The 27011-nt window shown below is 65.5% G+C and overlaps 1 protein-coding gene across 12 annotated transcripts in view; it reads left to right on the top strand.

Annotated features, from left to right (window-relative positions):
• NPHP4 (nephrocystin 4) overlaps nucleotides 1–9767 on the top strand; it is an 85611-nt gene extending 75844 nt beyond the window's left edge. For 11 of the 12 annotated variants that reach the window (XM_036228011.1, XM_036228021.1, XM_036228016.1 and 8 more), the window contains 10 exons: nucleotides 1083–1309; nucleotides 1465–1633; nucleotides 2347–2427; nucleotides 5463–5619; nucleotides 6020–6105; nucleotides 6671–6756; nucleotides 7719–7890; nucleotides 8428–8607; nucleotides 8842–8985; nucleotides 9270–9767. In XM_036228011.1, coding sequence (XP_036083904.1) covers nucleotides 1083–1309; nucleotides 1465–1633; nucleotides 2347–2427; nucleotides 5463–5619; nucleotides 6020–6105; nucleotides 6671–6756; nucleotides 7719–7890; nucleotides 8428–8607; nucleotides 8842–8985; nucleotides 9270–9410 — 1443 coding nt within the window. In that variant the 3' untranslated portion in view covers nucleotides 9411–9767. Of the gene's footprint in view, nucleotides 1–1082; nucleotides 1310–1464; nucleotides 1634–2346; nucleotides 2428–5462; nucleotides 5620–6019; nucleotides 6106–6670; nucleotides 6757–7718; nucleotides 7891–8427; nucleotides 8608–8841; nucleotides 8986–9269 lie in introns of those variants that run through there. The other variant, XM_036228019.1, reaches the window with a different exon arrangement.
• The last annotated feature ends 17244 nt before the right edge of the window (nucleotides 9768–27011 follow it).

Here is a 27011-nt window from a genome sequence, read left to right as displayed (position 1 = left end):
CCAAGTCGGGCCTGCGGCCATCGCTATGGGCTTGAGGGAGGCGAGTGGCTCGGGGCTCCTTGCGGAAGGTGCTGTGCCGGGGTCAGGAGCACAGCGTGGGGCCAGATGCCAGCGTTTCCGTCACAGGCCTCTTGTGAGGGTCACTCACCGTAATCTGTGCCTGCCGCTGGCCAGCGCTGGCCGCTGTGCGTGGTGGAGGCTCCGGGCCCAGGAGGCCTTGGTCCGAGCTCCTCCTCCGTGGGCCTGGGCCGAGGGGCTGGCGGGTCATCTCCTCGTGCAGGTCGTTCTTTGGGGCCACAGGTGACAGCCCGGCCCATGCGGTCTGCGCAGGGACAGGGTGGCTGGGCCCTCGGCCTGGACTCTGGCCTCGCTGCACATTTCAGCGGACGCCCGGCTCTCCAGGCCTGGTGCCGATTTGGCGACCATGCAGGCCGTTGCCACAGTAACCTGACAGCCCCCGGAAGTGCCGACGCGGGGCCGCATCCGTGGCTCAGGCAGCGTCCCCAGGGACCAGCCCTGTGCAGTGACCTCCCAGCAGTCCCAGGCCTGTGCCACGCCGTGACACGTGGTGGTGCCGTCGTCCCCTGCCAGGTGCCACGGGAGAGAGAGCTTTCCGTCTCAGAAACCCCCGCAGACGGCTCGCCCGTCTCTCCTCTGTCAGGGCCACATGCCTGTCTCCGAACCCGTTACCGGGGCCTGCAGCGGTGTCTGCTGCCCGTGGGGGCCCGAGGGGCCCAGTGAGCACCATCGCCCTTTCCTGCGCGGGGCGGGATTGAGAGGTAGACAGGAACAGCAGAGGGCCGGAGCGCGACCTCTGCTTGGCTGTGGGCAGGGCCGATGCCGGGGTTGGCTTCAAGAGCTCGTAGGGCAGACCCCTCCTCCCATAGGGTTGCCACCTGCAGGGCGGGGAGGCCCGGGGTGCCTGCGGGCCTCCTGCGGAGGGACAGGCATGCCGCGTTCTAGCCCGGTGTGCTGAGGAAGGGGGCAGTGGTGACTCCAGAAATGCGGTTTTGGGGTGTCGGGCCGGGAAGGGCGCCCTGCAGGGGGTGCTCTCCCGTTCCCGACCCTCGCGTCGTCCGCAGGCTCAGCAGAGCGTCCGCGCCCGGCACGCGAGGGACCTGCAGGTCATCGCCGCCTACCGGGAGTGCGTGAAGGCGCAGAGCATCGCCTGCGCACTGCGCCGGGCCATCACCACGGAGCACACCGTGCACGCCGCGCCGGGCACCGCCGAGTTCTTCGAGTTCGCGCTCAGGAACCCCCACAGCACGGCGCACACGGTCACCGTGGAGGTGGACAGCCCCGAGCTCAGGTGGGGGCGCCCAGCAGGCCAGGCGGGGGGCGGAGGTCTGCGCAAAGCTGAGGCGACTCAGGCGGCTCGTCCCAGGGTCCCGAGCGGCTCCCCCCCTCCCCCGCGGTCTCACGGGGAGGAGCAGTTTCTCCTGAGCACTGCGCCCCCTCCCCCAGCCTCATCCTGGACAGCCGCGAGTGGAGGCACTTCAAGGAGGCGGCCGACCTGCACACGCCGGTGGAGGAGGACATGTTCCGCCTGGGCGGCCCCGCGCCCCAGCTCTTTCTGCGCCCGCGGGAGACCGCTCACGTGCCCTTCAAGTACCAGACCTTCTCCGCCCCCCAGGTGGGGGCCCCGCTGGCTCAGCCAGTGGGGACTTGAGGGGTCCCAGCGTTTCGCAGGTGCCCCTCCGGGCCGTGGCCAGCTGGTCGCCTCCTCTACTTGTCCCCACGCGCCCTGGCACCTCCGCCGAGCGCAGTGGCCCCAGCCACTTCACTTTTCCTACGAACGTGCTGGGCCTCACGAAGGGCGAGGCATCCCTGCCTCTCCCGAGCTGGCGGCAGGGCCTGGGGCCTCCGGAGGCGGCGGCCGTCGCCAGCACCAGTACCCCGCGGTTCCTGCCCTCTGCCCCTTCTCGTCCGCGGGGTGCCGGGACTGAGGTTCCCCGTGAGGATGCGAGGGTGTGTGTGTGAGAGAGATGGGGGTGGGCGTGTGGTTGTTTTTATACTGACCCTTGAGGTCAGTTTGTGGGTTAGGGATCACCCTTAAGTGGCCTAAAGGATCCTAGAGGCTCCCAGACTTCCGTGCAGGCTCTAGACGCACTGTGGGGACAGGGGACCTAAGGACAGCGGTGAAGACGTCAGGCCTCCGCCCCCGGTGGAGCCGGCTCAGCGTGCGGGACTCCCGCTGCAGAGCTCCTGTGGCCTCCGAGGCCTCTTCGGGGGGCCACTGTGAGAATAAACGAGACGCAGGGTGGCGGCCTTCCCTGCAGGTGGAAAGAGGCGCCTGGCGGGCCACGGCTACGCCTGTGACCGCTGGCGCCGATCGGTTTGCCACAGGCCTCCGCTGAGCTGGGATCCGAGGACGCAGACGCCAAGCCCCCTGGGAAGTCCGGCGCGGTGCTCACCAGACACGCCAAGGTGCGGGGACAGCACTGCAGACCTCGGGCCCCAGTACGCACGCGGTCGGGGCGAGCAGGCGGCCCCCGAGGGCACTGAGCGACGTTTGTCGGGAGCTCCACGCTCCCTCGGGCCGCTTGGCCCCGGCCCCTCTGTCCTTCTCTGTGCCCGCTGGAGGGAGGGCGTGGGGGCGGGGCCCTCGGAGGTGGACTTTTCACGTCTGAACAGGACGGCGACAGCTTCCGCCAGACGCCGGTGCGGCTGCCAGGCGGGGCGTCTAGCGCGGAAGCAGGTCCTGGCCGCTCCGGGTGCAGCCAGCCGCCCCGGTGCCCGCTGCACTGCCCTGGGAGCGCCCCGTCCCCCCACTCTGCCTCCGCAGCCGCTGGCGTGGGCCGGCCACTGCGGGCCGAGCTCGGTCGCCGGCACAGTGAAGGCGCCTGGTCGTTCGCGTGGCCCGATGGGGCCACCTGCGGGTCGTTGCCCACGCTCATTATCTGACCAGGGCGGAAAGTGGAGAAATCCTGCTCCTCCTCCCTGCTGCCCTGAGCTGTGCTGCTTCTGGTAATCCGATCTTTAGCTCATCGGCAGTTTATACCACAGGGTCAGGGGAAACGTCGGGCACTTGCCCTTTGTTTATCCGTAAAACGTTTTGTTAAATGTCATATTCATAACGCTTTAAAGTAATGCGCGGTGGCCCGGCACCCCCCGAAGGTGCTCGGTGGTTCTGGCGTCTTGTTGTGAGCGCGTGGGTTTCGCTTGCTGGGTCTCACGGCCGTGACGGGCCCCGGATGCTGGAACGGTCCCCCACCCCAGCCCTGGCATCCCTTTCAAGGTAGCTCCTGTGCCTTTCTCTTTAAAACTTATTATTTTGAAGTAATCCCAAATGTAGGGGAAAGTCGTGAGAACAGCGTGGAGAATTCCTGTGTGTCACGTACCCGGACTTCCCGGTCGTTGGCGTCTTACAGCCGCCTCCTCATTCTGTCTGTGCGTGTCTGTCTCCCCGAGCGATTCGAGGATGGCTGTCGACGTGCTGCCCGCCGCTCTGAGAGGCTCAGAGCGCGTGCGTCCTGAAGACCAGGGCAGTGGCCCCCGTGGCCCCCGTGCAAAACAGACGCGTTCGGCCCGCACGCCGCCGGCCACGTGTGCGACGTCCGGTGGCGGTCCCGGCCCCGGGCGAGACCCCGCGTGACAGCTGCGTCTGGGGACCCCAGCTGCGGTGCCGGCTCTCGGAAGGCGGGGTCGTTGTCCCGCGGGTCCGGGTGCAGAAGCAGCACTGCTCCGAGTCTGGAACGAGGTTCAGCCCAGCAGGGTCCCTCTTGTCACAGGCCCGCGGCTCTGAGGTGCCGATGGCCTGCTCGGTGCTTATGCCCTGAGGGTTCAGTCCCCTGAACCCCAGCTGCTCGGACAGCAGGGAACAAGCGGCCAGGTCGCTGCCCTCGTGCCCCCCGTCCTGGGGGAGGGACCGACGGCCACACACGAAGTGTGCCTGGGTGGCGGCTGTGCTGCGGGGAGGGCCGGGGGGCCATCGGGGATCCGGGCTCCGTGTCCGCAGGGCCGGGTGCAGCTCGTCCCTCCCCCAGAAGCTGGCACATCCAGCAGCATGTGGGGGACAGAGAGAACCTGCTGTGAAGGGCTGACTAGGTGTAAGGTCGTGAGCGGGTGACCGGAAGAGTAAACAGAACCCGAAGGGGGCAGAGATGGCGGGAAGCCCCCGCCTGCCATGCCAGGCTCTGGGGCACCAAGGGACAGAGCTGGAAACCTAGGACTCAGGCGCTCAGAGGAGGGGCCGTGGGGCTGAGGGTGCCGCTGGCCGGTGCAGGCCGGGGCTGCGCCGTTGGAAAGTGCAGAGCGCACCCGGGTCCCGCCGCAGGTGGCCTGCCTCTGCTGGACGAGGCCGGGACGGTCACTGGGGCAGGCGGACAGGCGGGGGGCGGACAGGGGGCAGGGTCCCCTCATCCCTGAGCTTGGGTGTTCTCTGTGGTCAGACCCCCAGGAGTGGCTGCAGGGGCCCGGAGCAGAGCGGGGGGCCAGGTGGGAGACCGCGCTCATGATGGGCACACAGGTGCATTCACAGTCGTTTGAGACTTGACGTCTCAGCATGGCGGGGGAGTCTGGCAAGGCTGTCGGGGCACAGATGACAGGAAAGGGGTCTGGGGTGGGGGCTCCTCAGCCAGGACGTAAGGTCGAGTGAGCACACAGGAGGAGCCAGGACAGACTCACGATGTCACGCTCCAGACGAAGCTCCAGAAACGCAGAACCAAACCGCTGCTTGAAGGCCGAAGGCGGGAGGACGGCAGAGCAGAGCGGGGGACGGTGACCGTGGGGCGGGGGGAGGGCAGGGGGGCGCAGCCGCGTGGGCTCGTGCCGTTCCGGGTGGGGACGCGGGCCCCGAGGTGGCCGACGTTACCGTTCGCGAGTTAAACACGTTTACATGCGTATCCTTTGACACACGTGCGCCTGAAAGATTCCCCCACATAACTTACTGAAGTAGATCGCCCTTCACACGTGGAAGGTTCGTCCGTGGCCCAGTTTTGCATGGATGGGGGGCGGCCCGGCCTGGGGCTCGCGGGGCCTGGCCGAGTCGTGGAGTCACGCCTATTGGGTCAGCTGTCCAGACTAGGACTTCTCTCGACAAATAAGTTTTTAGTAAGCAACTTTCGTTTGGAAAAAGCAGCCTATGTTTCTAGCCCTCGGGTTTAGGCACAGCCTCCTGGAATCAAAGACCGCGCGCCCACGTGCGGGCACCTCCCCAGAGGACCCGGCACGGCTCACGTCCAGCTGCTCCTGGGCCGCCTCCCAGCTCGCGCACGTGCCGGTCACAGGCGCACAGTGGCAGCGGTGGTGTGGACGTCGGTCCCAGGCGTGCGCCTGACGGAATGGCGGCAGCAGCAGCAGCCACGCGTGACACACGCGTGGGGGGAGCGTGGCGCGTGCAGACCCTTGCTGGGTGCCGTCCCCTCTGCGCGGCGGTCCTTCCGCCTCGTGGGGGGCGGTGAGGGGACCGCGGGGACTGCCGTGCTGTGCACGCCGCGACACCGCGCCTCGCCCGCCGGCAGGTCCTGTTCCGGGCCAGCGGCGGGCAGCCCATCGCCGTGCTGCGCCTGACGGTGGAGCCGCAGCCGCCCGTGGTGGACCAGGTCTTCCGCTTCTACCACCCCGAGCTCACCTTCCTGAAGAAGGCCATCCGCCTGCCTCCCTGGCACACGCTTCCAGGCAGGCGCCCTGCGTCCTCGCGGCTGGCCGTGTGGGTTCAGCGGGTGCAGAAGGGTTTTCCCCTGGGGCGACGTCTTCCCAGTGACGTGGCACATCCGTAAATCCTACCACCCGCCTTTCGCATCTGAAACGGCGACCTTCTTGCCACCTCTGAGATGGGAGGGTGGGCCCCAGGTCACGCCCAGGGACACTCGCTTCCGTCCGGCGCGGCTCACGCAAAGCCTCGCACGCCGGGCGCCTGGCTCCGGGCACGGCCGCTTACTCTTCGGCCGCCCCCTTTGGATGAGCCCCCGGGAGGGGGCCAAGCCCGAAGCGCCCGCGTCCGCGTGGCGGGGCCGGGTGGGTGGCACCGCCGCCGCCTCAGGGCCCACGGGACAGACGTTCGTGCGGGTGTTGCCAGGTGCTCCCGTGGGCGTGCGAGGTGAGGCGCCCCCGCTCCACGTCCGCTGCAGCGACCCGAACGTCATCTGTGAGACCCAGAGCGTGGTGAGTGTGCTGGGCTCTGTCTCGGGAAGTCCTTCCTCGCAGGGTCCCCGCCGCCGCCGGCCACTGCTGGCCCCTGGCCACCCCCGCCCGCCCCCGCCCGCACCCTGGGCCCCTGCAGGTCCTCACGCAGCTTCTAAGGTGCTAAATGGCTATTTTGCCACTTGGCAGAGCTTCACGAATGAGTTTTCATTTTTGTCTGCTGGCAGATCATTGATTATCTGAACTTAAGTTAGAAAAAAAAGCAGGCAAAGTGAATGAAGTGAGCAGGTAATTAAGGCACTTATTAATTGCCATTGTGTAAAGAATGGCCGAGATTGTATTTGGCTGGTAAGGAGATGGATACAATCTCCCGCAGAATATAATCACTGAACTCAATCTAAAATCAAGAAGTTAATGATTTTCTCTTCTGCAGTGAAAACAAAAAATTGTGAATTCTCACTAGGACAGAAAATTAAAATGGTGTCAGGGCTGGTTCCAACCTGCCTTTGCTTCATGTGGACGTGGGGGGCGGGGCGCGGGGGACCGACGGCATCTGGATCTGAGCAATGGCTCCACCGTCTGGCAGGGCCCTGGGGAGCCGAGGGATGTCTTCCTGAAGGTGGCTAGTGGCCCGAGCCCGGAGAGGAAAGACTTCTTCATCACCATTTATGCGTGAGTGCTGAACCCGGAAACCTGGCCGCGCGGGCGGGGGGCGGGGCGGCAGGCCTGGGCCTTTTGCTCTGCGGGCCGAGGCTCCAGGGCTGGCAGGGGCCTGGCAGAGGGTGCCCTCTGCTCAGAGTGGCACCAACGGCTGAGGGCTGATGCAGTGAGTCCACCGGGGAGAGACGGCCAGGCAGCGCCTGCCCCAAACAGTGCCTGGGACGCCGGCTGCCCCTGCCTGTCGCTGCGGTCTGCCCACGGAGCCTGAGCTCTACGCAGTGGTCCCCTGCCCCTCGCGGGCCAAGGGAAAGTGCCGTCATTGTCCTTCGATGCCGGAGGCGGACCGAATTGCCCCTTCGCCTCCCTCACCCAGCGCACATACCCTGTGCCTTCCCCGTTCCTCAGAAGTGCTGGCGCCCAGCTCTTTGAAGACCTTGAAAACTGGTGGGAGGCGGAGGGGGTCGCGTGGCGCTTCCCGGAACGGGGCAGGGTGTGACCTGCGTCAGTGCCTGTCCGGCCAAGGGCCTTCACCTGCTGTGTGGACGCACAGAGCTTTGTCCTCAGCCCGAGGACGATGGGGGAGGCACGACGGAGCCCATTCTGCAGTGAGGGGCCGGCGTCCTGGGCACCAGGCAGCTGGCGCGGGCTCCCACGCTCTGGCCTGCGTGACCCCCGAGCCCACATCCTCTGCCGCATCGGGCCGCCCATGGGCTTGCCTGGGACCTGGTGCGGGGTTACGCCGGCCCAGGGCGCGGACGGCTCGAGCCCACGTCCTCGTTCACCCTCGGGGCCCTGGGGGGTGTCGACGTCGGGCCGAAGCTGCAGCCCCCCGAGGCCTCCCGCCTGGGGGGGGGTGGCGTCCCCCTCGAGGCCTCCCACCCGGGAGGGGGGTGGCGCAAGGTGGCGGCCGCCACCCTCCCGGCCCCGTCTGTGCCGCGTCCTCGCCGACACCGCCACCGCTCTGTCCTGCATAGGGACCGCTGGCTGGCCACGCCCGTCCAGATCTGGCAGGTCTGCCTCCACTCCCTGCAGCGTGTGGACGTCGCCTGCGTCACGGGCCAGCGGACCCGCCTGGCCCTCGTCCTCCGGGGCACGCAGACCGTCAGGAACGTGAAGGCTTTCACCTCGCACCCCCAGGAGCTGACGGTACGGGCCACCGGGTCCCCGAGGTGTTTCCCGGCCCCTCCCCATCGTCACCCTTCCCTGGGATGGGCTGGGCCACCGCCGTCCCTCTGCGTGGTGGGACCGCGCACACCCCCGGCCACCGCCGTCCCTCTGCGTGGTGGGGCCGCGCACACCCTGCCGGCGGCGCTCAGAGCCCGAGCTGCCGAGACGCCCTCTGCCAAGGTGGTGCAGACACTGGGGGTCGTTGCCGCGTTGGGGGAGGAGGGGACTTGCCCGGCAGACACCGCGACGGACGGTGGCCCAGACCGGGACTCAGAGGCTGACGCAGACCGTGACAGACAGTGGCACGCGGTGGCGCTGGCTCTGACTGCGAGGTTGGGCTCGGCTTCAGATCCTGACCTCTTGCCGGCCGCGTGGCCCCCAGCAGTCCGCCTCCCCTGAATGGCGGGCTCCCCTTGGGGCCACCCTCCCCTCCCTCCCCGTGGGCGGCGCGGGCACCAGGAGGCCCCGCCTGCAGCGCGAGGGCTGCGCCTCACCCGCCCCCTCGCCTCCTCGCAGATGGACCCCAAAGGCGTCTTCGTGCTGCCGCCCCGCGGCCTGCAGGACCTGCACGTGGCCGTGAGGCCCCGCAGGGCGGGCGCCCGGTTCGTCCATCTCAGCGTGGTCGACGTGGACTGTCACCAGCTGGTGGCCTCGTGGCTCGTGTGCCTCTCCTGCCGCCCACCTCTCATTTCCAAGGTCTGGAGGGGCGGTGGTGTGGGGTGGGGGGTGTGTCAGCTGTCAGCGGCCCCTGACCCAGGCGCACCGGTCCAGGCGGGGTTTCCCCCTCCCGTTCTCTCTGCCCGGACAGGTCGGTCAGCCGGGCTGGGGGGGGGGGCGCTGTCGGTCCTGCTTACGGAGATGTCCCCAGCGGGCTCAGGAGGAGCCTGGAGGAGGGGCCCGGCTGACCGCCGCCCCCCGCCCCCCCCACAGGCCTTCGAGATCACCATGGCGGCGGGGGAGGGGAAGGGCGCCAACAAGCGGATCACCTACACCAACCCCTACCCCTCCCGGAGGACGTACCACCTGCACAGCGACCACCCCGACCTGCTGCAGTTCAAGGAGGACACCTTCCAGGTGCGGCGCGGCGACCCGCAGGCTCCGCCTCTTCCCGGGGCCGCGGGGCGGGGCGGGGGCGGGGCGGGGCAGGGGCGGTGACCGTGGGCAGCGGGCGTGGGCAGCGGGGCTCCGGGGAGCAGCTTCCTCTCCCGCCTCGGCCTTCAGCAGGCCCCGGGAGGCCGCCGGCTCCCCTCCCCCGCTGCTCCCCGCGCCCCCGGGCCCGCGTCCGGTCAGCGTGGGAACTCGTCAGTGCGCCTGCGCGGACGCGGCCTGGACGCTGGGATTGCGCTGCTCGTTCCCAGGTGGGCGGCGGAGAGACCTACACGATCGGCCTGCGGTTCGCGCCCCGCCGGGGCCCCGGGGCCGAGGAGGTGCTGGTGTACATCAACGACCACGAAGACAAGAACGAGGAGACGTTTTGCGTGAAGGTCGTGTACCAGTGAGGCGGTGGCCTCGCGGGCACTGTTCCTGCGGCTGCTCAGGGGGCCACCACCTGGAGGGAGCGCCTTGTCCCCACTGGCTGACCCACAGTGGCTCTCAAGTCCTGCGGAGCCGCTGCCCGGTGTCCCCGTCCTCAGGCTGTGTGGGGCTCATCATTTCCTGTTGCACACGAGAGACTCGAATGTTTGATTTGCTTTTAGCAAAATGATTTTTATGAATCATCTTAAATGATAAAATTATGTTTCCTTACTGGATTTTGTACAAACATCATTTGCTATGCAGTGTTTTATACTGGTATTCCTATCTTTTTTAAAAGTTATATCCGAAACACTAAATTTCTGCGTTTTCTCTTGCCATTTCATCGTTGTTAGAGGTTTTCTGTCTGACGCATAAGCCTGGTTTTCCCTCGAGGACAGAGTGGCTGAGGGACAGGCAGGTGGCCTATGGCCGCCTCCTGAACCTGCTCCGGCCTGATGGGTGGCGGGAGACGAGGCGAGACAGTGACCTCTGCAGACAGTGACCTCTGCAGACAGTGACCTCTGCTTCTGTTGCCACATCTCCTCCCGGTTCTGGGGAGTCTGGCTTAGAAGCTCCATCTCAAGTCCCGTAACGTCATCCCGGCTGTGAAGTCCCGTTTCCCAGGCTCCAGGGTTTGGGATGGGGACATGGGAGGACGTGAGAGGGGCCCGCTCAGACAGGCGGCGAGGCCCCTGAGCAGAGGGCAGAGGGGGCAGGACGAGTGGGGAGCGGGGGCGACAAGGGGCCGATGGGCTGGGGGGACCGGCCGGTGCCCTGTCCTGGACCGGGGCTGCATGAGTGCCCCGCCCTTCCTCAGCGACCTGGCCCGGCACGCGTCCGAGGCTGGCGGGGGGAGGGGTCCGTGCCACCCACACCTGGTGCTCGCGGGCTGAGGCTGCGCTGGCCGCAGCGGGGGAGGGGGGTGGGGGGAGGGGTCTGTGCTCTGTTAAGTCAGAAAGGCAGGCTGTCCTCACGCACACACATGTATACATACATGCACACACGCACACACACGTGTGCACACACGCGCACGGCGCGTCCTTGTCCTCCGCCCCTCTCCCCATCCCTCCTGTAGGCCCCGCCCCTGGCCCACCAGCCTTCTGGTCGCTCTGGCACACAGCCCTGTCCTGGGCCAGGTGAGGCCTCGCAGCCGCCTCCGGCAGCAAGAGTCAGGCCCCAGGTGCTGTTGTGAGTGGTTTTCTCCCTTTGTCCTTTCTGGCAAAGGACAGAGGTTTCTTTGATGATAACTTCTCAACATTAAAGGAAAGCTGGTTCCCTGGCTGTGATCTGGCCGGTTCCGGGCCCTTCTCTGGGCCCAACGCCCCGGGCAGGCTGGCCTGCACCCTTCCCGCGAGAACCCAGTGCGCTGACCCCGAGACTCAGACCAGCACCTGACTCTGAGCCCCGACGGCCACTGCGTGTGCGTCAGGTGACCGCGGGAGGAAGCCGGGCCCGGCGCGGATCCCCCGAGCTGCTGTCGCCTGCACACAGACGCCCCGTCTTTCAGAGGGGACCGGGCCGTTTCCATCGAGGGCGTGTTTTACTGTGGCTCCCCCTCTCCCCTCCTGCTCTCCCCCTCCCACCCCTGTCGAAAGCTGCTTCTAACTAAATGGAGTCATATGAAAGCCAATTAGCAGCTTCGCGCCCTCCCGTCTGATAATGATTTAATGCCACGTTTGTCTCCATTTAGAAATAAATTCAGGTGCCTTTTGAAATCGTGGCCTGAGGTTGGGAAAAACCACCCTTGTGTGTCGTCGACGGTCTTTCTCCCAGTGCACGGGGTCGAGGTGCGTACGGGGTTGAGGTGCGTGCGCTGCCGACCCCCCGCCACCTGAGCGTAGCCGCTCTGGGGTGTGAGCTGAGGCCTTCACGAGGAAGGGCCCAGCGAGGGAGGGCGGGGACAGCCAGCGGCTGCCTGAGGAATAGTCCAAGCAAGCCTGGGCCCGGGCGGCCTGGGCCCGGCGGGGTCGCTGCCCTTGAGCGTGGTGGATGGCCATGAACTCGGAGGCCCTTCCTGCGGGCGGACGGGGGCCGAGCTCCACGTGCAACCCGAACCTAACTGGGCGGGACACACCTGCCAGCCACGCCCCGTGGGCCCCAAAGCAAAGCAGGTCTACGCTGGGCCGTGGGGGGCCGTGCCCAGCTGAGGGCGGCCGTGTGGGGGGCCTGCCCTGGTCAGCCGTGTCCCCACGCTGCTCCTCGCCGCTCCGAGGTGGCTGGGAGGCCTTGAAGGCCGGGTGCAAGTTGGAGGATGGGCTGAGTAACAGGCACCCCACCAGTAGTAGGTTGAGTAGTGTCCCCCCCAAGAAAAACTCATGTCCCCTCAGAATCTTGGAAAGGGAGCTTATTTGGGATTAGGGCCTTCGCAGGTATGAGTAAGGTAAGGAGCGCGGTGTGATCACATTGGATTGGGGGGTCCCCTAACTTAGTAGTGTGTCCTTACTGGGGGAACACGGGATGGCCACGCAGTGACGGAGGCAGAGGCTGAGTGACGTTGGCTGGCCGGGAGACATCGAGGACTGCTGGAAGCCACCGGGGGCCGTGACAGGCCTGGGCCGACCCTCCCTGGGGGGAAGCGGCCCCGCCCTCGCCTGCACTCTGAGCTTTCCTGTTGTTTTAAAGGCACCCCGTTATTTGTTACTGGCCCTAGGGAACTGGGGGGTCGGGGACCCACGCAGCCCCAGGGGTCTTACATATCCCTGTAACCAGCCAGCAGGAAGGACAGCTGGGTGTGAATCTCAGGAAGGACCCACGAACCACCACCACTACCGGGCACCTCTGGGGCATGTGGAGAAGTCCCAGGGTGGCCGTCCCCTCCCTCAGAGGTGGCCTCCTCCAGCGGCGGGGCCGCGTGGAGCAGCATCAGCCTCCGCCTGTCTGCTCTGTGGCCCCACAGCCATCCTGAGCTGATCTGTGACTCACAGTTCTAAAGAAGATTCAGCCTTGACGTAACCGTGCACCAGGGTGGTGCGTTTGTCCCCGGGAGGTGCAGCTGGTGCAGGACGGGGCAAATGTCCCCGAGTGGCGGGGAGACCAAGCCCTGCCCCGAGAGAGGAAGAGGGTCCTTTGGCGGAGAGTGTAGGAAGAATTCAACACGCATGCCAGAGTTGGAGTCACAGCTCAGTACTGGCAAAGGGGTGACACTGCCCAGAGCGAGGTCTCCTCAGGCAGAGGAGGGACAGCGAGAGGGACGGAGCGTGTGGGGATTCAGTTACTGTCTCCTCCTTCAGTTCCCGCGAGTCACGGTTTGAGAGGCGCTGCTACCCATCTCCTTAGATACGGAAGACGCTGCTACCCATTTCCTTAGATACGGAAGGCGCTGTTACCCATTTCCTTAGATACGGACCTGCAGCGGGGAAGGGGAGAGCAGCTTGAAAGGCTGCTGGGGCACTTCCCAGCCTTTAATCCGCGTTCCCCGTGGGCCGTGTGTAGGCGCCACTTACAGGCTGTTTTCCCCGGTTTCCCCTTCGCGGTGTGGGGGTGGGGAGCGGGTTGCCGGCCATCCCAGCAGAAACGCCCCTCTGTTCTGCAGGTGTCCCCCCCCCCTCCCCGCCTGGCCGCAGGGCTGATCCGCACACCCGTGGCTCCCGTGGCTCCCGTGGCTCCCGTGGCTCCCGTGGCTCCGAATGCAGCTTCATTAACATTTTAATCTTCTTGCCGCCTCCTACCTTAGAGTCACTAAGATGAGCTTCTAATGAACTGAGAAGGCTCAGCAGCTTCCTGCAGAAGTGCAGGTGGGGAGGTGAGGCCTGGGGCTCGGAGGGGAGGCTAGAGACTCTCCGAAGAAAGGGGGGTGGCATCGTGGGCGGGGCCAGGTCCCCAAGGGCACACAAAGGCCTGGGCTGCAGGCTCGGGCTGGGCCCTGCACTCCTCTCCTCGCTGGGCTGGCTTCCACGCTGGCCTCTAGCCCAACCCCACAGCAGTCAGGGTGACCTGCTGGGACACACGCCTGATCCCGCGGTCCCCGGTGGACACACTTCCGTGGGGGGGACGAGGGCGGGGGCCGGTTGAGGTCTGAGGCCCCAGACTCTCCTGGCCTCGACCTCCCTTCCTCTCGCCTTGGCCCGGCAGTGGGCGTGGCCAGGATCCTGGAGCTGCAGCCGGGCCCAGGCTCGTATCCCTACTTCTGTGGCCTCTCCGAGGTGCCTCCGTCGCCGCTCTGTGAGGTGCGGTTCTGGTAGCTTCTACCGCACAGACCCCTGGGAGGACTAAGGAGCTTGTGCAGGGGAGGAGCTGCGAGGAGCTCAGGGCCACGTGGGTCCTACCCGGCGCTGTCTTCCTGGTAGTGTCCCCCGTAGGGGGTCCTGTGACTTGACTGTGTGACTTGCTTCGGCCGGTGGCATGTGGGGAAGGCAGAGTCCCAGCAGGTGCGAGAGCCCAGGCTCCCGGTGCGGGGAGGGGCCGGGAGGAGGCGACAGCCCCCCGCAGAGCCGTGAGGAGCCGTCGCAGCCGGTGGCCGGTGACCGTGTCCAGGCTCCGCCGCGTGCCAGCATGAGCTTCCCGCAGTGCGCCCCGCCCCGTCGGCTGCCCGGCGTCACGCGGCGGATGAGACGTCTTTCTCGAGTGACGCGTGTGCTCCGCAGAAGTCGCCAAAACAAACCGGCAGGGACACAGCGAGAGTCACAGTGTCCGCCGCCCCCTGCAGCTTCCCGTTACACGCCCCGGGGAGACGCCGCCGCCTCGCGGACCCTTCTGGAAAACGTTGTTCGCGTGCACACGGGGCGGCTCCCTGAATCCTGGACCCTGGAGGTCTTTGCAGAACGGCACGGGTCTCGCTGAGTCGTTTCCCCCACCTCTCACCGTGGGCCTTTAAAGCTCTTCTTGGAGAGTATTCAGAAGGATAGATACAACCCGAATGTGGTTTAAAGGACGATAACACGAGGACCGTCGTGAAACCACCACGTAACGACACGGTCTCTTTTTAAAAGTTTCACTTTAAAACACTGGGCTCATGTCAAGCATATAATCGACTCATGTGTATTGATCTGTACCCGGAAACATCACTACGTTCCCTTATTAATTATAACCCTTTGGCTGCAGATCGTTTTAGGGTCCGCATGTGAAAAATCACATCGCCGTGAGAACGACAGCTCTCCATCTCCGTGTCCGCCCCTCCCCCCTTCTCGCTCTCGCTCGCCCCGATGCACCTGGCTGCCCCTCCTGGGGAGACGCTCCGTGGGGCGGCCCGGTGGGCGTCCTTGCTTGTCCCCGATCTTAGGGAAGAAGCCGTCAGTGTGCCGCCGTTAAGCGGAACTGCTGTGACCCCCGTGCCCCGTCTGAGGAGGTGCGGACTGAGGGTTCCACGGAGGGGACTTGGGGGAGGGCGGCACGGGGCCATGCGCCTGGAGAGGGGTCGGTGACCTGCCGGGCCTGAGCAGAGGGCCTGGGAGCGCTCGGCCTGCCTTTGTGACGTCCCGGCCGCCAGGCCCTCGCGGGGTCAGCAGCGTCCTGCCCTGTGTCGTCATCTTGGGGCCACGGGTGCTGTTGGGGACCCCAGGGCGACCCCGTGGGGGGCACCTCCTTTCTGAGACTGCCAGCCACTCGCCGAGGCGCATGGCGAAGGACGATTAGTTTGGGTCAACAATTTAAACAAACACTGGGTTTGGCTTCCCTCCAGCTCGTTACCTGTTCACGCGGGTTTGCCCAGGGATTGATTATTTTGCATCCATTATTTTTTAAAGGAACAGATGAGTTTTTTAATGAATTTTGAACAGCGAGGAGGGTGGGTGGGGGCAGCGTGCTCTGGGTTGGTGGCCCTGGGGCTTGTGTATTCGCATCGATCCGTTGGTGGGGTGGCCTCGGCCCCTCCGGGAGCTGTCGCCCCCCATTCCGGAACCTCTCCCTGACCGTCGGGGCCCCACGGGGCCTGGCCTTCATCTGCGACAGCCAGTCCTTGGGCCGGCGGCCTCGGCTGTGTGCTGCAGGCCGGGGGCCCCCAACTGAGAGGCGCAGCGGGTTTTAGGGTGCTGAGGGTGGGTGTGAGGGTGGGTCAGTGTCTCTGCACCTGCAAACCTCCCGGGCACGTGGCCCTGCAGGCCAGCGAGTGGGTGTCTGGGGCCCCACTGGGAGGCCGCGTCCATGGTTCGTTCATTCGTTCATTCATTAAGTCGTTCATTCATCTGTTCGACAGCTGTGTCTCGGGAATCTACACCGTGCTGGGCACCGACCATGGTCCCGGACACGCCATCCATCTCTCTACCCCCAGCGCACAGGGGGTCCGACTCGCCGGCGGCGGTCCCTGGGCTCAGTGCGCTGATGCAGATGAGCCCTGGGCTCCCTGGGCGTCAGGCAGAAGGTGGCCCTGGGCTGCCTGGGGGTGAGGTGGCCCCAGAAGAGGCAGCGCTGGGCGGCGAGGGGCTTCTCTCCTGCTGGCCGGGGGGCACGTAGGAGCCGCTCCCTGTCCCCAGAGCCCCCCCGCCGGGCTCGGGAGACATGCGCCACTGCTCCTTCTGGCATGCTGAGCTGACGTGCGGGCACCCCCCTCACGGCCCGCACCGGGCGCCCCTCCGTTGCTCCCCTTGGATGAAAAGTGACAGCTCATATTTCTGAAATGAGCACTGCACAGGCCGCGGGGCCCGACGCAGTGTGATTACAGGGGATTAACTGAATAACTTCCCTGGAATGCTGATATTTCTTAAGGATTATGGATGAGCCCTGGTTTTCTCTGCGCCCCTGAGCGCCAGAAATGTCGAGGGTGGACCCGTGTCACGTGTGGGGCCGCAGGGCCATCAGGCTTCTGTGAGGACACCGGACCGGAGTTAGACCGGCGGCCCCAGAGTTGCCTGGAGCCGGGAGTGTGATCGAAGCCGAGATGCAGGCACTTGCTCGCAGGTGTGATCAGAGCATCCGTCAAGGATGTGGCGTCCGCCCGGGGCCACGGTGCGGGGGGCCGGCAAAGACGTGCCCTGCAGAGCCCTTCGATCCGTCAACTCGGACAGGCAGCCCGGCCTCGGTCAGGGGCAGCCCCACAGGACTTCTGGGTGTCCTGGGGGGACTCTGACCAGCTCTCTGCAGTGTGCCGGGCTGCAGCTGGGGGGTGGGTGCTTGGCGGGGGTGCTGTCCCTGGACCCCAGTGGCCTGTGGCAGGTAGAGGCAGGAGCCAGGGTGAGTCCCAGCACCTGCAGGAGGCCTTAGATGGCCAGAGCGGGGTGACTGCCTCGGCCCCATCCTTCAAGGATGGACACCTGGCCTGGGAGGCAGAAGTTGCTGCATCTGTCCCAAGCCTAGGGACTGAAAGCCGGGTTGGTGAGAGTCTGAGTGAACCTGATCGCAGCCTCCAGGGGCTCGTGGTTCTCAGATCCCCCGGCAGAGAGAAAGCCAAGTGGTGGGTGCCAACCCCGTGGTGGCGGGGACACTTTCTCCCCAGCAGACAGCTTCGTGGGCGCGTCACATGGGGCCCAGGCCCAGGTGGGATCGGCACCTAGGACAGGAAGTGAAGGGTGAGTCGGGGTGACGTGAACTGAGGCAGGGGTGCCGGAGCTGACGGGGGTGCTCCTGGTCGCGGGTTCACTCGTGGGGCTCAGGGGGTGGCCCTGCTGAATGGGGGGGCCCGTGCTGAGTGAGACCAGCCCCAGAGGCCAGGCCGGTGACCAGCCTTGTGGCCCTTCCCTCCCTCGGCCCTGCTTCTCGCTTGCCCAGCCGCCGCCAGAGCCTGGGCCCCCCACCCCCGACCCTGCGAGCCAAGGGGAGGGCGTGGTCTCTGCAGAGCCCGCACGGTGAGGGGTCTGGAGAAGGGTGAGCGCAGCCTGAATCAAGGACAAGGTGACCCCGGGCAGGCCTAGAGCCGGCCTCGGAGCTCCCTGAGGCTCCGGCCTCCTGACTCACAGTGACTGGGCAAGGCGCCTGAGCCAGCGTCCAGGGGAGGACAGAGCCGGGGGAGGACGGGGGTGGTGCTCCCGACACCCGCAGTCCCCCTGGGCCTGGAGCGGAACCGAGTGTCTGGGACAGTGGGGGGCGGGGCCCAGGGCACAGCGGGTCGCCAGGCTGCGTTCGGGGCTGCGGATCCCCCGTCTGTCCCTGGGAGTCCTGTCCCTGGGGACCCGTCCAGGCTCCCGCGCTGGCCTCTGAGCGGCGTTTCCCAGACGGGCAGGCGATTCCTGCCTGGGCAGCCCCGTCCCCTGAGCTGTCCCTGCACAGCCCCCACGGTGAGGGGGGACTCGGGGTTCTGAGAAGACCCGGAGCAGGGCTGCCTTGCCCTGGGGGGAACCGCAGCCGACCGTCCACGGCCTCTCCACGCGGCAGGGGGCCAGTGCTGGCCAGCGTGCCCCGCCCGCGCCGGCACCTGCTCCTTCCCGGAGTGCACCCTTCCGCCGAGTGTCCCCGAGGGCGCCGACCCCTTCGATCACTGCGGGGCGTCTGAATCCGTCCTGTGTCGGGCGCTGTCCTGGGTCCTGGGAGCAGAGGTCCTGTCCCCACAGAGGTTCCGCCTCAGCGATTAGCATGCGCTCCCAGCCCCACACCCCTGCACCCCCTTATCACACATACCCGCACTGCACCCCCACATCCCGCGCCCCACATCCCGCACCCCCATAAACCCACACTGCCACACCCTACACCCCTCACGCTGCACCCCAATATCCCACACCCCAATATCTTGTACCCCACGTACTGCACCCCAACATCCCAGCACCCCCATATCCCACACCCCTCACACTGCACACCAATATCCCACACCCCAATATCCTGTACCCCACATACCGCGCCCCCACATCTCGCACCCCCATATCTCACACCTCCTCGTCCGCACACCCTGCACCCCCACATACCGAACCCCTACATCCCCGCATCCCCACATACCCCATCCCCACATCCCGCACCCCCATATCCCTGCACCCCACCTCCACGCACCCCCTCATCACCGCACCCCCACATCCCTGCACCCACATCCCCACATCTTGCACCCCATATCTCGCACCTCCTCATCCCCACACCCCGCACCCCCACATCCCGCACCCCCGCCCCATCGCGGGGAGCCCGCAGCCTGAGGTGCTGCTTTGCGTACCCCATGCGGAGCAGGGCCTGGCCTGGGCTTGGGCCCCCGACACCCCCTCCGACACCCCCTCCCCTCAGGTTAGTTTGGGAGGAGTCATCCTGCGACGCTCGTTAGTGGACGGTCGGGACTTGTCCCAGGTGGGCCGCCGCGCTGCGTGTGGGTCTCGCGTCGCGGGGTGAGGGCCCCCCTGCCGGCGGCTGGCGGTGGGGCTGCGGGCTCGCAGCTCGTGCCAGGCCCCGGGCCGGCCACTCCACAGCCTCCAGGCCCAGGGACGGCGGGGGAAGGGAGCGGGTGGGCAGCGAGCCCTCTTCCTCCCAGACGCCCCGCGGGCTTCCTGGCCCGAGCCCACCGCCAAGTCTTGCTGAGGCCCCCGTCCCCCTCGGTGGCAGAGAGGACGGCGGCTGGGCGGGGGGCAGGGGAGGGCCTGGAGGCCCGGAGGCGGCGCGGATGGAGCCATCGGACAGGCCCGGCCTCGCGACTCCGCGGCTTCGGCCTATGAGTGGGAGCCCTGCCCGGCCCAGTACCACGTTGGCCCCCAGCTCCCTCCTGATTGACTCCTCCCTAGGTCGCGAGAGCTGGGGCTCGCTCGGGCCTGTGCACTGATGCAGGCCGTTGACCTGGGACCGGTGGCTTCTGATTTCCAGGCCTCGGTTGAGTCGCTGGGCAATAGTGGAGTTGAGCAAGATCCCGGCCCTTTCCGCCTGGCCCGGCCGTCCACTGCCTTGCCGCGTTCCTGGCTCTTTCCCGGGCCTCCAGCCTCACGGCTCCTCCAGCTCCTCCCGGCCCTCTGGGTCGAGGAGCCCGGCCCTGTCTCCGGGACCCTGTTTCCTTCCCTGCTCCCCGCCCCCGCCCCTTCACCGTCGCCACCACCCTCCAGTCCTGGCCAATAACGGACCAGCGCAGGGCGCGCCTGGCCCCGAGAGGCGGGGTGCGCGGTGGCGGAGGGGGGTGCGGTGCGGGCGGGGCAGGACGCCCTCCAAACGCGCTCTGACCAGCCTGTCGATCCGACGTCCGAAACCGCGCGGCTCGAGCACGCAGGGACTTGTCCTTCAAAGCCGCAGCATGCACGGCCGCGTCCTTGTTAAGCCGACGATTTACCAGCGTCTGCAGAGAAGCCAGGGAAAGGGGTCCTACTAGGGAAATGGGAGTTAAACGCTCTAAATCCGCTTCTGTCCCCGCCTCTCCCGTGACCGCGAAATCCATTTCCATCACCTCCAGTTTCTAAGCGGTAAATCAGCAGGCAAGGGTCGCGGCAGACGCGGCGGGTCCGTCGGCAGGGAGCGGATTTGGCTCCAGGAGTCTCGCGGAAGGGCGCTTGTTGCGGGGTGTTAAACAGCTGCCTACACTGCTGGGAAGGCTGAGGAACGACCCCGCTCGGCCCCTCCGGGATGGCCAGGAAGTCGTTTTTTTTGTTGGACTGGGAGACCCCCGCTACCGCCGCAGGCCCCAGAGCCACCGAGGTCTCTGCCCGGAGCCACAGGGGCGAGCGGGTGTCACCTTCCTTTCCCAGGACTCAGGTCCACGTCCCTGCCTTGCAGGATGACGGTAGACGCCAGCCCCAGCCCGGAGCCTGGGCGGGAAGGGAGTCTGGGGGACGCGTTTCTACCCAGCGGCCTCCGCAGAATAGAACGGTCTCCAGCAGGAGGCCAGAGCAGACAGACAGCAGCCGGCCAGTCCACAGGCCTCTCAGGGGCGCCCCCTGCCGTCGGGATCCCCAACACACCTCCCGGACCTCGCCGCCTACACCGTAGCGTCAGCCCCCACGGGTGCGCGATGCGGCACACGCCCCCCCACGGGAACACGCGGTCCTCATCCCCCCGAGGGACGACCGGTCCCACCAGTCGCCACGCCCCAGGTGCGCAGCCCACGCCTACCGCACACCTGATGAGAGAGGTCGGGAGGCAGATCCGGGACGCGGCCGTCGCCGCGGCCGCCCAGGGGCCACCGGCGGGACCCTGCTGCTTCTCCTGCGCCCTTGGTCCTCGCTCAGCGCCTCGGCGGGGCTGGGCTCCTCACCTGGAGGATCGACTCACGGCTTCCTGCCCGTTGGGTCTGAAGGCCTGGGGGTCCCACCTGTCAGGGGGTTACCGCGGACGCCATCGACCCCGCCACCAGATTCTGCGCCAGCAGGAAGCAGCCGCCCAGACGTGTGGGATCTGGGACGCCCTGCCACCCACACTGAAGGGGGCGGCCCGATTTCCCTTCGATTCGCAGCACCAGATGACCCCAGCCAGAGTTTTCTCTGCTGATCCAGTGGCCTGACTCACCCCAAATGGCCAGGTGGCACTTTTACGTCCTCAGAGCCGTTGCTCTGTCCTCCAGGGATGTCCCCCCCTGGGCAGACAGCCCTCCGAAGCGACAGCCTGAGGTTGTGGCGATGGGAAGCAAGAATGAACAGTTTTGCAAAGAGTCATTGGGCAAACGCCCCTCACTTCCCGGAGCCGGTAGTCTGCCTACGGGAGAAAGAGCATCACACCCTGTTCGCCGGGTCAGGGAACATCCTGTGTGCGAAAGGCAGTGCTCGGCCCCACGGGTCACCGGCTTGCATCCGGCACTGTGACCGAGTCTCGATGAGGTCTTTCTAGCACGTTCCACTGTTCTGGGATGCCAGCTGCTTCCGGGTGACAGATGCAGGTAAGACAGGTGAGCCCCACGTGTCACACCATCGCCTCCCTTCCGCGTCTGGGAAGCGAGTCCTTCGCAGGAGCAGCCCTGTGCGAGCCGCGTGGAAGGCAGTCGGCAGCTCCATGGACCGGCTGGCTCCTCCCGCTCCGGGCCCCACTCAGAGGCGCAGGAGGACACGCCCTTGCTCAAGGCATGGGAGCGTGAGCCCGTTTCAGTGATGAGCTGCAAGGTGTCCCAACTTCGCAGGGGATGCCCGCCTGTACCCCAGATTGGGCCCCTGAATTTTCAGGAGATTTCTCTCCTACCTTCTGGGCACAGCTGGGGCCCAGCAAGGTTGCCGTGTCTGCCCACGACGTCTCGTTCCGAGATCCTGCCACCGTGGGGTCATCCACGCAGTGGGCCAGCACGGCGTCCGGGGGACGCTGGGTGACGAAGGCCCTGTGGGCGCAACTGGGGCTCCGCGAGCGAGACAGGGCCGGCAGAGCTGCTGGCGCCACCGGGGACCGGCATGGCCGCCTTCGTCAGGGTTGCACGAAGCAGAGCTGAACGTGGCGGAGGTGAGAAGAGCCCGCCAGACGCAGCCGGGTATCAGGGCCCCAGCAAGGGGCCCAGGCCGGGGCGCGGCTTCGAATGGAGTTGCCGCCTGTCATTCTCCGAGACCCGCCTGTGCCCTGCGTGGTCCGGCAGGCGAGCTTAACGGGGATGTGGGAGGACTCTCCCAAGTCCCAGACGGTGACACGGGACCTGAGTCTCCCCCAGGGAGGCTGCTTTCACTTGCTGCTTTGGTAGAAAGGGTGGTCCCAGAGGCTCCTCCGCGCCCCCTTCCATAACCGCCCACCGCGAGGGCGGAGGCCAGTCTCAGACCTCCTGTCTTCTAGCCACACGCGGAGAAGGTGCAGACGTGACCCATGTGGTTTGTGAGCCCACCAGGCTCACCGTGATGTGACTCGGGCCTAAGTTCCAACACGATCTGACTCCAGGGGTCCCCTCCTCTGGCTGGGGCCACCGTGGACCTGGGGTCCAGGGATTAGCGTTAGCTCGAAGCCGGAGTCTAACAAGCCCGAAGGTCTGGGCATTTCCTCCCTCGTGGGCGGCGCACTGGCCGTGGTCACAGGTCCCTCTGGGGCGTGAAGGACAAAGGCAGGCCTCGGACACATGTGGTGCCCTGGGAGGCCATTATTCTCCGTATCCACACCGTTGCGACGTGACTTCGCAGCTCCTTCCCAGGAGGCGGAGACCGTCTGTCCTTGGATCGCAGTGGCCTTGTGACTCGCTTTGATCGGCAGAATGCAGTGTAAGTGACGTGCCAGCTCTGAGCCAAGGCCTCGGGGGACTTGGACCCCACCTCCTCTGAAGAGGGAGCCCACGTCCACCCGCGGGGGAGGGGCGCATGTGGAGCAGAGAGGCCCGCACAGCCGAGTCTCCAGACCTCCGGGCAGAGGCCGGCCGGGCCGGGCCGCGTCTGGCTTAGTGAAGCAGACCTCCCAGCCGACCTAGACCGTGAGCAGCAATCGATGTTTCGGGCCACTAGGTTTGGGCGTGGCCCCTTACGCGGGGCCGGCAGGTGCAGCAGGGAGCCCGGTGCCCATCCCCAGGGCCCACGAGCTGACTCGCGAATCAAATGATGGTTGCGGTACCTCAGGTCAGGCCTTCGTTCCCCAGGCCTGGACGATTCCGTCCCTTGCTGTTGGTTACACAGACCGAGCAGGACCATAGCGGCCGCCCACCCAGTTCGGCCGCGGGGCACCTTGATCTGTCGACTGCCATCAATGAGCCCTGTGGGTTAGGCCATGGCGATTCGCATCCTGGCCGTGCCGCCCACGGGGGTCACTGTGACCCCGGCCTTGGGAGGTCGGCGTCGCTGCTCCGAGACCCCGGCACAACAGCGTCCCCCTTGCGTGCCCTAGACTTGCTCCTGGCGGGCTCTGCTCAGATGCCAGCCAGCCCTCGGCTCCTCTGCCCCGCAGCTGGGTCAGATGCTCAAGCCCAGATTTCACTCCCTGGACCGATTCTGTGAGGCTCAGCTTCCAGCGGGAGAGGAAATATCTATCCAGTTAGTGGACGTGTGCAGGGATTCCTTACAGGGCGCTTGATAATTTAAGGAATCACCAGGAGGCCTGAAGGAAAAAACTCGAGGCCGAGTTCGCCCCAGAGACTTTTAAAGCGACTGTCACAGAATTCGACTGGTCAGGACCTGCTGCCTCCTGGAGCTTAGGAAACCGTCCTGGAAGCCAGGGGAGCCCAGGGGTCTAAGCAGAGCCCCACAGGAGTGCATCTGATTGGTGGAAACTACGCTGCACCCTGAACTCAGCTGCAGGGGCTTCTGGGAAATGTAGTTTTTAGCTTCCCAGCTTCCGTAGTCCACGCTCAAAGATGGAGAAACAGAGAGAGGCAGTGCCCCGTAGGTGCACACCCGATAATGCCCTGGACACCGCCTTTCCTGTCGACGGCGTGGACCCCGTGCCGTGGGGCCCTGATCTCCCGCCCTGTCAGAGCAGGGGGACGCTGGCCCCCGACACGTGCGACTGAGCGTGAGCCGTCCGGCCGGAGCTCGGCCTGCAAGGGCGTCCCAGCCGCTGCTCATTCTCCACCCGCCGGGGTTCCTCCGCACTACTGCGTGCTCCGGTGGTCCGCCACGTCTGCAGGAAACTCAGCGAGTCCGGGATTTCCTCGCTTGGGTCCTGTCAAATGTACCTTTGACTCGTTTATTTTTTTGCAGGGGGCCCCCACTGCCCGGTTTTGAATCCTAGTCGACCTCCCCTGGAGGCGTGATCTTGGGCAAGTTACTCCATTTCTGTTTTCTGTCCGTAAAAGGGGCATAATTATGTTACACACATTATTGTGCTTTTATGAGCATTACTGTGATGATTCTCATTAAAGCACCTAGCACATTGCCTGGCAGAGAGTATGCATTTAATAAATGTTGATTTTTGTTTATTATTATTATTATTTGTATCCGTCCTCCAGGGACTGGCCTACATCGATACATTGCTTGAAACAAAATTCTCATTCACATAGCTGGTGAAACCATGTTAAAGTTTAATTTAGTTCACTATTGAATGATTTAATGAACTGGCAGGAAGTTAGAGGCGGCCGATTGGAAGAGCAGGGCCTTACGAGTCAGTTGGGAGAGACGAGCTGAAATACGCTTGCTAAGTCAGATCGCGAGCTCGTTAATGGCCTGGGAGGGCACTGGAAGCATCACCTTCGGTCCGTCCTCTCCTCTGGGCCGCAGAGCCGTCGCTCCTCGCCGCTTTCTGCAGGTTAGGGCCCCTGAGTGCACAGGGCTGCAGCGTGTGTGGGCTCCGGACTATCACGCATTGTCAGGGGGCTCAGATGCCCAGGCAGACTCGGGGTGTCGGCAAGGCCAAGTTCGGGTTACATGTTTCGTGTTGACGTACACCTCTGAGGTTCCTACCCTCGTAAGGATAGAGAGGAAGAGGCCCCCCCCCGTAAGACGGCCGGGTGATTCTGCTGCTTTCGAGGGACGCCCTTGCTGCGGGGCTTCTGGATTTGCTGTCGGCTGGAAGATAGGGGAGGTGCTCTTGGGGACATGCTGCTATGTGGGTGGGCATCCCGGGTGGGGCAGCCCTGGGCAGAGGGAGCCCCCTGGTTCTGATGCGGCCTGCCTCACGATGGAGCAGAGAAGCGAGGGTGTCGGAGCTGCCGGTCCTGTCCAGGCTGCTGGCGGAAGCCACCTTGGCAGACGATGTGGGATGTTCACCTTTCTTTGTGTCTGGTCGTGAACTTGTATGTGGCAGCCAAGGCCACCTGAACAAGCCTTGGGGGACTTGGACGTGTTTTGCTGAGACGTGCACAGCAGCATCTGACAAAGCGTCGGCCGCACAGTGTGAAAGTTAGGGATGGGAGCTGTTAGGACCACATGTTGTTGGCTGGGGAGCCCGGACCCCTGTGTTCTGCTTTGGTCCAGCCCCTGCTCCCTTCACGGCCCCGAGAGAGAGGCTGAAGGAGGCGAAGGGAGCAGAGTGGTGCTTTGTCGCCGGCCGCCGCTCCGGCCCGGCTCCCGGGCCGGCCCAGCTGGGCAGACGGCGCAGACCACCCCGCCTTCTCCCCAAACCCCCACACCTGCGCCTCGGATCCGTTCCCTCAGGTGTGATGAAAAGCCCCACCTGCCCGTCAGTGGAAGAGGAAGCTGAGGTTCTTACTCAGAGGAATGTTTACGCCTGGAGGGGTGAGGCGCGTGGCCCCAGGAGGCCCCACGGGTGTCCAGGCTTCTGACCAATCAGCCCTGCTCTCCTCGTGCTGGGGTGCTGGGGGGGGGCACCCTCGCCCGGCCGCATGTCTCAAGGCCCCGCCCTTTCCTCCTTCTCCGCAGTTCTTGCCGTATCCTCTTAGTGCGGGTGCCACATTACCCATTACCGTTATCATCCTCTAAATGCTCCCGCTTTTTAGTTCAGTGCCGTTATTTCAAAGGGGGAGTGTGTGTGTGTCCTCGCCCTTGAATGAAACACCAGAATCCACTTTTCCGAAACAAGAGGCAACTGTAAAACGAGAAGATAAAACAATGCTTCTAACTGCAGCAGATCCCGGTGTTCACCTGAGAGCGCCTCTGTTTCCTGTCTCCTTCTGCCTGCTCCCTCTCCCTCCCCCACCCCCTCCCTCTGAGGAGGGTGCCTGAGTCCCGTCAGGAGCAGCGTGTAGGCCTGGCTTCCCCACCCGGGGTCTCCTCTGGGCCTCTGACACCCCGCACTCTGGAGAACTTTCCCCAGAGCCAACACTCTGCAAGGTGAGTGTTTCCTCGACTCTTCTCTCTCTCCCCTGCCCCGCCCCTTCCCCAGGCCCCCTCGCACCACCTTGGGACAGAGAGCCTGAGTATGGCTGGTCTGGTCACCTGGGGACGGAGGGCCTGGGTGCGGCTGGTCTGGTCGCCTTGGGAGGCCTGGGTGCGGCTGGTCTGGTCGCCTTGGGAGGCCTGGGTGCGGCTGGTCTGTCGGCTCCTCGGGGAGCGGCTGGCTTCGGAGGCTGTGAGAGGGACGCCTCTCCCCCCGCCCCGCACCTGCTTCCTCTGGGAAGGTCGCGTGTTTACGGCGATGCCCGCCACAGGCGTCCGTGACCAGCCACAGGCGTCGGTGACCAGCGGCGGCCCCTCTGTGTGTCCGTCGTCCTTTCCTGCTCACCACGGGCGTTTTGGAACATTTTCAGGTAAAAACGAACCAGCTCTGCAGTCATGTTTTCCAAGCTGGAACCCTGGGTTTCAGGGGTCACGATCTCAGCGCAGAGATGCTCCTCCTCCCCGACAGGCCGTGCGTGGGATGCTAAGCTCGCTAAACTCCGAGCTGTCCATTCTCTGCCGTCTTGTTAACTCACCTCAGTAACCTGCGGGGAGGCCTCGTGTCCCTTTCCTGATGGGGAAACTGAGGTCGGACACCCGCGTGCCTCCACCAGAGGGGCTCCCCTCGCAAGGGCTAAAGACTTTCCGGTTTCTGCGCATCGGTGGATTCTCGAACCTCGCTGAGCCCCACAGGCACCGGTAGAGCGCGTTGGCGGTTAACGACCTGGGTCCCACTCCGGCCTCTAGGGCGACGTCCGACACCTGCTCTCCGCCTCGCCCGGCTCCCTCGCTCCCTCGTGCGCGGCCCCTTCTTTGTGGCTGCCCGATCCGGTCAACTTTCTGGAGAGCAAAGTGGATTCCTGATACGGCTGATTCGCACATACGATTCCTGAGTGAAGTTTAGATTGGAGTAAAGGCGGCATTTAAATGGACCGCTTCTCCCTCTTGAAAATGACCGGGGGGGGTGGGGGGGGGCTCCACAGTGTAGCGGTCAGCACGTCTGCCTGCACGCAGAAGGTCCTGGGTTCGCGCCCCGGTGGAGCCACCGACCGCACCCCGGGTGCGCCAGGCCCCTGGCGTGCTGGGGGCCCCAGGCCCCGGGGGCGTGTGGGAGGGGACGCCCCGCCCTCAGGGATCCAGCTCCCAAGGGGAGACGGCAACATCCACAGGTCAGGG

Source organism: Rousettus aegyptiacus, unplaced genomic scaffold, assembly GCF_014176215.1.
Source record: "Rousettus aegyptiacus isolate mRouAeg1 unplaced genomic scaffold, mRouAeg1.p scaffold_m13_p_1, whole genome shotgun sequence".
Taxonomy (NCBI): domain Eukaryota; kingdom Metazoa; phylum Chordata; class Mammalia; order Chiroptera; family Pteropodidae; genus Rousettus; species Rousettus aegyptiacus.
This window is presented reverse-complemented; position numbering and strand designations above follow the sequence as displayed.